Raw genomic sequence first — 10,419 nt, 5'->3', positions numbered from 1 at the left:
TCTGTAATACATAGTTTAGTTTCTGAACACTATTATTATATGGTCATTCATCTAAAATCACAAAAATAAATAAACGTGGTTTGTTGCTGAATAATGTTACCATGCCAGTGTACACAACACACTACAATCACTGGTGCGCAGAAATAGGGGAGTCCATGTAGGGGCTTGACGTTGGCAATATTTTTCTATCTTCCCTCCAGCAGTGCAGACAGATGGAGAGATCTGTGCTTCTGGAAAGTTTTGGCCTACGTAGAGCCTATTCTCTATAACTGCTGACTGCTTTAGTTTGCCGAAACAAATCAAAATGTCACCACTTTACTTTCTGTAAATGCTAGTTTAGTGTTCTATCTAATAAGGGTGTGGGTAGAATATGAAACCCTTTAAGATGGGTGGGAAGTTGGGAACCACTGAATTTAACATCCATTTTTGGTTTGGTTGTTTGTTTCCAGATCGAGCTGGCAGCATCAGTACATTGGACTCTTTGGATTTCGCCCGTTATTCAGATGATGGCAACAGGGAGTCAGACGAAAGAGTGGCAGGTAAGGAAAATCCTGCTGTCATATCTATCTATATATAGAATTAATGACTACAGCGTGAGCACTCAGTCCTAATGATCATATTTGAAAATCATATCAGATTTGTTTGCGGTGTGCTTCGCATACTACGATGGGACAGTTGGCTGCTAGTTAAATACATTTTCCTCAGCCACAGTGACTGGTCATGTGGTTGGTTTTAAACACGTAAGTGTTCTTGAATTCCAACTTCGTGTCATACGATACTTTTAATAGTGGAAATCTTTAGTCCGTTTAATTTTAAACATTTTGCATGCACTTATCATCATATTAGACCACAATTGACAATAGGCAAATTTTCTATTTGTTAATGCCCTGAATTTCCAAGAACACAATTCAGCAGTTACAGTACATGGCCATTTTTTAGGCAAAATGAGAAGGAATTGGCTTTACTGGACATTTTTCTGGAAACTATTAGTGGTTCAGTGGCTTGTGTTAAACTCTTTTATGAGAGGCGATTTGGTCAGTGTTACCGTATATGACACAAGATTCTTGGCATTCATGATTTGATGTGAATTCACATGGGTCAAACTGTATGGTTCACTGACCGCTTTCATCAGCGGTCTCGTAGATGAGTGGTCTCTATAGACGAGTGGGAGGGTTAACTAATAGCCTGAACGCTAAACTTTTCGGTCTTAATTGGGCTGTACTGACAGTAACTATTTTGCTTTCCCATTTCTTTCCAAGCAAAAGGTTTCTGGCTCTCAAGTTTCCTCTCTTGTCATTTCCCTATTTTGATACTTGGTTGGCTAGGTTGCCATACTGTTCCTTGAGCTTTTTCTGTTTCATTAGCTTGAGTCCCTCCCAAGCTTCAGATTCCTACATTATCCTGGCAGATATTTTTCAGACCGAAAGTGTTGTTACTAATAATTCCTGTGAAAATTCACATCTCCTACCCTCTCCCAACATAAACAAAAACTCCTCAGAGCTTAGCTGTCCACAAATATTTGTTGGCTACTGGTTTAACAGTGAAGTCAATGAATTGTTTACAAAGTATCAGCATTTCTGCTATCCAGGGATATATTTTGCTTGCGATCTTTTTAAATGAACTTTTTCTGATAGTAGTATTAAGGTCTGTTCACACCAAGGCTGTATTTTAAAGCTTTGAATAAAACAAAGCAATTTTAATGTATGAGCTTATTTTATTTTATTTCTTTTATATCAAATCTTTTTTTTCTTGTATTTTTTAATTTAATTTTTATTTTTATTCTCATAATTGATCTGTATTCATTTTTATTTTATATTTTATTTATTCATTAGATTTTCAGAAAATGAACATTTTTAGTTGTAGTTAAAGTTGTTAAATATTACATAAAATTGTTTGTAAATATGTGACTTTGTCACTTTAGACTTGGTGAGGCCTATAGTGTAATAAATAAACATTAAAGTAAATAAGAGCAAATAAAAATTATAAATATATCTAATTGATTTTAGGTAATGGGTATTTTTCATGCGCTTTAAGGTTTTCTGTGCTTCTTATAAGTGTGATTTTGTTGAAAGTTAATTATGGGTAAGTAGAAAGCCTAAGGAACCATGCAGCAGAATAAGATTGCTTTGTACAAAATGTCACTTTTGCACCCCAAATTGGGCATCTGCTCCCAAATCTTGACCCCTTCAGCGATGAGCACAGCCCTGACTGTCTGACCTGGGGTTTATTGGCTGTCTGATGGGTCTCTATTCCAGTATTTCTCTTTCCAATACTGGACCACAAACCAACCAGGCAAGCACACCTTTGCCACTTCTTTTTTTTTTTTTGCTTGTTCGTACATTTTTCCATTTGTTAAACTTGCATCCTGTGCTGAGTTGATCAGCAGCATAAGTGTCTTTGTCCCATTTGAGCTCTGCTTTCTCTTAGCTTTTTCCTTTTTTCCCCCCATTTTGAGTTTTTTTTATTTTTTTTATTTCTTTCTCTTGTGTTTGAATTCATCTTAATTTTTTTTCCTTCCTTCTTTATCTGACCCTGTTCGGGTAGATGGTGTTCCAGAAAACATTTTAGGAAGCAGAGCTTGTGGGAGTCCCACCTGCTGATCATCAGTGCACAGTCATGCAAAGTGTGCTGTGCTCTCCATGCTTCTGTTTCCCGGTGTCTCTCGGTGTGTCTCAATCCGTTCCCTAGTTCATACACTGCCCAAGGATTTCTAGGGCTGTCCTATGATCGCAGTTGTTCCAGTACACTGAAATGTTTGCTTCTTAGAATTGCATCCTAAAAATCGGTGAGAATCAGCTGATTTGGTCTTCACAGTACGCTGATTCCCGTTTTAGAAATTAGCGAGCGGAAATGAGACACAGCCTGTGTTAGAACTCGTCTAGCAGGTCCACAGTAGCAGGATTGCTGCGGGGTTTCGCATACACTAGTAAATCCTTTTCCAATTGAACAACTGTTTTACAACAAAGATCAAATGCAAACAACAGGTAGATTTAGATTTTGGTGTATTTAGGATTTGCGTTTGTATATATTTGGGATTGTTAACTGAAAAGCTTTTTGTAGACCATTTAGTTTTATTTAAACAGAAGTGTGTAGTTTTTTTTTGTCCGTTTCAAATTACTTTCTCATATTACAGCTTAGTATTCAAAGACGCTCGTAAGCCATTCAAATATTGATTCCCATGAAAAGTCTCTATGGTGCTGTCAAAACATTTCTCTGCATCCCGAATGATCTGACACGTCAACATTGGTCTAGCCAATGACGTGAGTTAGGGGTGGGGTAAACTGTTTCTAGTGTTGTCAAAAGTACCGACTTTGGTACCAGTCGGTACTGAAATTTTAAAAAATGAGCGGTCAAATCAGCGGTGTTAAGAATCCACTCAAATGGTAGCGGGAAATGGACATTTTTTAAAGTGCCCCTATTATGCCATTTCCAATATTGCCTTTCATGTAGTGTGTAATGCTGCTGTATGTGAATTAGGGATGTCAATTTTCGATCATTTCCATGATCGATCGTCGCACATTAAAAGCTTAATTTGTACATTATGAATGAATGATGATGCATTAATATACCGTCACCGTCATTCACAGCCGCTCGCACGTGTTTTGCGCATGAGCCGCACGCAGCCCAAAATTAAACAGCTTAATCGACCATCGATTAATCGTTGACATCCCTAATGTGAATGTAAACGATCTGCAAAGTTGTAAAGCTGAAAGTGCACGATAAATAAAGTTATTGTCTCCCAAAATAAAGAATAGACTCTGAACAGCTGAAATGAGCCGTTAGTAATTCGAATTCCACTTCCGTGACGGCTACACGTCATGGGATAACACATTTGCATAATGCGCGCCTATGTTCTACGTTGGCAAACTTTCTACGCAAACAACTTGACCCTGCCCACAAACACGTCATTCTACTGACAACTGCTTCTCTAATCTCGGCGAGTTCAATGCGGGATTCACAAAACGCTTGCTGTTGAAAGATGGATCATAGTCCTGTTTATTTGGACCAGCTGTTCCACTGAATCACAACCTGTAAGTATGATAAATAATAGATGTTTATATTTTCTATAGAGCGTTCAAAATACAGAACTATTGAAATAGGCGTATCAGAGCAGAGCAGGCTCACGGAAAGGAGGGGTTTAGAGAGACTGAATCTTTGAACTGCTTCGAACGAATCGTTTGAAGAATCGCTGGAAAATGAGGTGATATTAAATGCATATTTTGAGAAAACTAAAGCGTTTTTTGACCTTGCATGCATGTAATCCTATTGTAGGAGACTCCCAAAACTATATTAGGAACCGTAAAAATGGCATAATAGGGGCACTTTAAATTTCAGTACCGACTGGTACCAAAGTTGGTACTTTTGACGATGATTAGGCCCATCCCAAATGGCACGGTTTACACTTTGTTGTCTGCTAATGTAGACTTGAAGTTGGCGCACAATTTTGCAGCCCAAAATGACAAACAGGACTCCCTATGGTCATGTGAACTTTATGGACACATGTAAGCGATTGCTGCTAGATGGCAAATGAACTTAAAGTGCACTATTTAGGACAGGCCATATAATTTGCAACTCTTTGATGACGCTAGAGGCACAGAAATTACACACTTCAGCTTTAAAGTCAAAAGGAATTTGAAGATCTAAAGGAGCTTCAAAAAAATTGTGAAAGATTTTTTTTTTTTTTTTTACCGTTCATCCAAACAAACAAACAGACTTTGATTTTCTCTAAATCCCTGGTCAGACAGCAGCCAGTGAATTTGCGAGAAAAGAAAACCCGAAGGAAAATAAATGTGTAAATATTTTCATGATCTGGCAGCTCCTCCAGCCACCTCTGCTGCATGTGTTCATTAGATCCATAGTGTGCATGTCCCTGTTTTGGTTCTGCCTCAGCTTCTTACAAAAGTTGTCGTTTTTCTTTTCTTTTTTTTCTTTTTTTGATTTTGTTTTTTCATGGCCATCCTTTGTTCTTTTTTTCCCCCTTTTGTTTTGTTTCTTTGTTCCCTTCTCTTGGTTGGATGCCTGTTTGTGTGTGACCCACTTCCCCCTGGTCCAGTTCTGGAGTTTGAACTGCGGAAAGCCAAGGAGACCATTCAGGCTCTTCGTGCCAACTTGACTCAGGCTGCAGGTGGCGTACTTTCAACTTTTACACACTTCAGTTCCTTCTGCTATAGGAGCTGCTCTCATTCCTAAAGGCAGTTTGTAATGTCCACCATAAATCAAATTCCAGCTCACTCGTTTTTCTCTCTGTTTCTTTCTTTCTTTCTCTCTGTGTAGAATGTGAGATTCCTTCTCAAGAGAGAAAAAACTACAAATCCAGTCCTGAAATTCAGGTTACCCTACTTTTCATTTTTTTTCTCTCTCCCTCTAATAAGCTCATTATGAACAATTAGTTTGAATCAATCTACGTGAACTTAATTTTTTCCAATAATTTTTTTCAGGAACCTATTCGCCCTCTTGAAAAGAGAGCCTTAAATTTTTTAGTTAATGAGTATTTATTGAAAAATGAATATAAGTTAACGTCCATCACATTCTCTGATGAAAATGATGATCAGGTAATATTTTATGAATTCCTTTTATACATTAATTATTCAATTTAGTATTTTATTTCTTCCTGGTACTCATGATATTTTATATCTGCAGGATTTTGAGTTGTGGGATGATGTGGGTCTAAACATTCCCAAACCTCCAGACCTATTGCAGCTCTACAGGAACTGCGGGAACAGCCTGCAGTTGCATCGGGATACCGTGGATGTGGCGGTCAATGTGGATCCAAATGACTTGCCAGGAGACTATTTTACCCAGGAACCTGTGCAGCAAACTGAGGCTATACAGGTATTTACATATAGGAAGAACTGTTTACATGTTTACATAAACATAGTTTTCTAATTAAGGTCCATGTTCTGTTTAAGCCTTTATTCTGAAATAAAATTCTGATTAATGGCATATGATAACTTATTTTAGTCACTTTCCTAGAACCTGGAATATTGGTTTAATCAGATTAAGGCCGTCAGGTTAATGCATTTACATGGCTCTTACTGGCCAAATCCTAGTAACCCCATGTCAAATATCTATTCAAAAGGGATTTTTGATTAAACATGCTGCTCTAGGGTCTAAAATGTGATTTAGAGTGGTCTTGGGTTTCTCTGGTCAAAAATATGCCAACTTTTAAGTAATTTCAATGTTATCCACAGCAGCAGCAGCAAGAAGAAGTGGTTCAGGAGCTGGAATATCAGATCAGCCTGCTGAACAGTGAGAAACAGAGTCTGGCTGAACAGATTAAAAAGCTCCAAAGGTAAGAGTCATTGCCTGCTGCCTGTGGGCCAAATTCAATCAGAACCATCAGAAACCTGCTGCATGAGCCTGTATAATCAGAGCTCAGAGCAGCGACCTGTGATTACTGTCATAATTAATATCTGCAGGGTCTGATCTCGTCAGCTGATGTTTATAAAAATCATATTTCTTTGTGAAAAAATATTTATCTGTAGTTTATTAGTCACGATTGCCTATGATTTTGATGCCGATCAGTTAACCTGCTAAACTAATATGTCACTAAACCATATTTTGTTATAATTATATGGAAGTAACATGTACTGGATATTATACCATATAATAACAATACCATATTTAGTTATTTAAAACTAAAATCGTTTTTTAATTGTCAAAGCGTATATGTGTTATAGGATTTTATTATTATTATTATTATTATTATTTACATTTAGTCATTTAGCAGACGTTTTTATCCAAAGCAACTTACAAATGAGGACAATGGAAGCAATCAAAATCAACAAAAAAGCAATGATATGCAAGTGCTATAACAAGTCTCAGTTAGCCTAACGCAGTACACGTAGCAAGGTCTTTTTAAAATTATATAATAAATAAAAAGAAAATAGAAAAAGAATAGAGCAAGCTAGTGTTAGAGGCCTTTTATGCTTTTGTTAATTGTATAATAAATAAAAAGAAAACAAATAGAATACAAAAAGCTAGTTTTTTTTTTTTTTAAAGAATAGAATTAGAATAGAGAGTGCTAGAGTTTTGTGCCTCTTTGGGATGGCACAATAAAGCGACGTTCACTTGCAGAATGCAAGTTTCTAGAGGGCGCATAACTCTGAAGTAATGAATTTAGGTAAAGGGGTACAGTGCCAGTGGTGGTTTTGTAGGCAAACATTAATGCCTTGAATTTTATGCGAGCAGCTATTGGTAGTCAGTGCAAATTCATAAACAGAGGTGTGACGTGCATTCTTTTCGGCTCATTAAAAATTAATCTTGCTGCCGCGTTGTGGATTAATTGTAATTATTATTGAATGCGTCAACCACACAAACCACACTACTGTTCAGAAATTTGGGGATGGTCATCACCAATGCGAGTTTATTTGCTCAAAATTACAGTAAAATCGTAATATTTAAATATTATTACAATTTAAAATTATGTATTTTAATATATTTTTTAAATGTTAATAATTTCTGTGATGGCCAAGCAGAATTTTCAACATCATTACTTCAGTCTTTAGTGTCACATGATCTATCAGAAATCATACTAATATGCTGATGTGGTGCTTAAAGAATGAATGTACTGCATATATATATATATATATATATATATATGCGCGTGTGTGTGTTTATAGACATTTTAGAATTCTTCAATAAATAAAAAGTTAAAAAACAGCATTTATTTTAAATAGAATTTTATTGTAAAATTATAAATATTATAAACTGTCAATTTTGATCAATTACCAGCATCCTTGCTAAATAAAATAATCATAAAAAATTATTTTTTTTAAAAATCTTATTGACCCCAAACTTTTGAAATTAGTGAAATATATATTGTGAAACTACTGGTATTTTCAATTTGTGTGTATATTATTTATATACCCACCCAGTGTCTTTTATGACTCCAGTAGTCTAATGCTGTGTTTTCAAGCGCTCTAGAAACTGTCCTCCTCCCCCTCCAGCTCAATAGACTCTCATCATTATGACCTTCTGCTCTCTGACATTTTTCAGCATGGCATTTACGTTTCCTAGCAAGAGATGAGCTCTACATATCTTTTTTTAAAACTAGTTTTGTTTTAATTCATACTTTATCTTCTGTCTCTTTCTTCACTGTTCCATCTGTTTGCTACAACACTACTGTATATTCACTTCTATACTTGCATTTCAGCATTTTAGTGCATTTTGCATGGATTTTGCACATCACTAAATGTAATATATGTACTTTGTGTGTGTGTGTAGTGATATCCAGGTGCTTCAGAGGAATGTTTCATCAGAACCCACATCTGCAGTGAAGTCGACTCAGTCTAAAGAAGACACTCCATGTGGTAAACCCCCCCTAGACAATGGACAGTATTTGGATATACGAGGGGTCACAGAAACTGACAGCTCCTCGGATGCCAACACTACAAAGACCTCAGCCACTACTGCTACTACTGACTGCACTGAAAGCACCACTACTGCTACACAACCTCACAGCAAACTAAAGTCTCAGAGTCAGCAGGGTAAAACCTCTGTGCAATTTGACCAGCCCAACAGGTGAGAACCTGCGCTTCCTTATTGCAGTGGACACTCTTATGATATAAAAAAGGAGTTGATGAGATGCACAGATACATAAAAAAACTTCTATTAAAAGTGAAATCTTAGTGAGCTTTCTATTTAGGCCACATTTTCGGTGTAATAGTCACTCCTAATATGAAAGCTTTCCAAACATTAAGCTGCAAACTGGCCATCATAGAGCTTTGATTATTTGAATGGTTGCTGTAGTGTTGCTTTATGGTTTCTGATATGTTTTAATTTGTTGCTAGGGCATTGGTAGGTGGTTGCCAGGGTGGTTACTAGGTGGTTGTATACCATTCCAACACAAAGGAGTCAAATTCCATGTCTCTTATGATTTTCTGGTTGGCGTTAAGATTTTTGAAAATATTTTTAATGCTTTTTTAATTAGTTAATATATTTGGTTACACTTTATTTTAAGGTGTCCTTGTTACAGTGTAATTATACATTTAAGTTCTGAGTAATATTAATTAACTACATGTACTTACTACTTACTATATGGTTAGGATTAGGTTTAGGGTTACTTGTATGTAATCATGCATAATTTATTGTTATTATGATAGTAAGTACATGTAACGTGTAACAAGGAAACCTTAAAATAAAGTGTTACCTTATATTCTATTAAACAAAGAATCCTGAAAAACAAATAATGGTTTCCACAAAAGCGTTAAGCAGCACAGCTGTTTTCAACATTGTCAACCGGGTTATTATAGTTAACTCAAATTAATTGTATAATAAAAATGTGTTATTATTATTATTATTATATTACTATAAAAAAGTAATTATTATTATTTTGATTTCAATTGCTAAAACAACGTTTTTCATTTTAATGTAGTTTAATTTTAACTAAAATAACTAAAACTGAAATAATGAGTTTATCTCAATGATACTAAAAGTACATTTATTAATAATACAAAGAAAAGTTTCTTGTGCACCAATCAGCATATTAAAATGATTTCTGAAGGATCATGTGACACTGAAGACTGGAGTAATGGCTGCTAAAAATTCAGCTTTGTCAGGAATAAATTACTTGTTTAAAATAAAGTAAAATAGAAAGCACTTGTTTTCAATTTTAAAAATATTTAAAAATATTACATTTTTTTTCTCTGTTTTTAATCAATTAAATGCAGTCTTGGTGAGCATAAGAGACTTCTTTCAATAGCATGAAAAAATCTAACCAGCCCCAAACTTTTGAACAGTAGTGTACAAGTCTGAAGGATTTTTTTTATTGTTTGTTTTATTGCCTGCCAGATGGAAAATCATAAATTTGAACAAGTCAGCTACTGAAAAGGTTAACAGTTAGCGTTGCTCAAGTAAATGATGCCCATGAAAAGCATTTCATATGAGTCATTTAAAGGGATAGTTCTCCCAAAAATGAAAATTCTGTCATTAATTACTCACCCTCATGTCGTTCCAAACCTGTAAGACCTTCGTTCATCTTCGGAACACAAATTAAGATATTTTTTATGCATTCCGAGCGCTCTCTGACCCTCCCAAACACAGCAAGGATCTTTACATGATCAAGGCTCAGAAATGTAGCAAGGAGATCGATAAAATAATCCATGTGACATCAGTGGTTCAACCGTAATTTTACGAAGCTAAGAGAATACTTTTTGTGTGCAAAGAAAACAAAAATAACGACTTTATTCAACAATTCATCTCCTCCGCGTCACACTATAGCGCCATTTTGGAGAGTATCACATACGTAAACAACGTGTGCTGTTCTGTGTCAGCACCACCGTACGCAGATACACTGTTTATGTTGTTTTCACTTTGATCTGAACGTAAACAACGTATCCGCGTACATACGTTGCATGTGATACTCTCCAAAATGGTGCTATAGGGTGACGTGGAGGAGACGAATTGTTGAATAAAGTC

General features: G+C 35.8%; 1 protein-coding gene across 1 annotated transcript in view; it reads left to right on the top strand.

The window, feature by feature from the left end:
• relch (RAB11 binding and LisH domain, coiled-coil and HEAT repeat containing) overlaps positions 1 to 10,419 on the top strand; it is a 59,962-nt gene that overhangs the window by 7,204 nt on the left and 42,339 nt on the right. Inside the window, exons 2-8 of the mRNA XM_016536998.1 lie at positions 450 to 539; positions 5,054 to 5,125; positions 5,275 to 5,330; positions 5,439 to 5,552; positions 5,641 to 5,832; positions 6,192 to 6,292; positions 8,227 to 8,523. Coding sequence (XP_016392484.1) covers positions 450 to 539; positions 5,054 to 5,125; positions 5,275 to 5,330; positions 5,439 to 5,552; positions 5,641 to 5,832; positions 6,192 to 6,292; positions 8,227 to 8,523 — 922 coding nt within the window. The remainder of the gene's footprint in view (positions 1 to 449; positions 540 to 5,053; positions 5,126 to 5,274; positions 5,331 to 5,438; positions 5,553 to 5,640; positions 5,833 to 6,191; positions 6,293 to 8,226; positions 8,524 to 10,419) is intronic.

Source organism: Sinocyclocheilus rhinocerous, unplaced genomic scaffold (genome assembly GCF_001515625.1).
Source record: "Sinocyclocheilus rhinocerous isolate Xijiao unplaced genomic scaffold, SAMN03320098_v1.1 scaffold65, whole genome shotgun sequence".
Taxonomy (NCBI): domain Eukaryota; kingdom Metazoa; phylum Chordata; class Actinopteri; order Cypriniformes; family Cyprinidae; genus Sinocyclocheilus; species Sinocyclocheilus rhinocerous.
The sequence above is the reverse complement of the archived record's forward strand: the minus strand, read 5'-3'. Positions and strand labels throughout refer to the sequence as shown.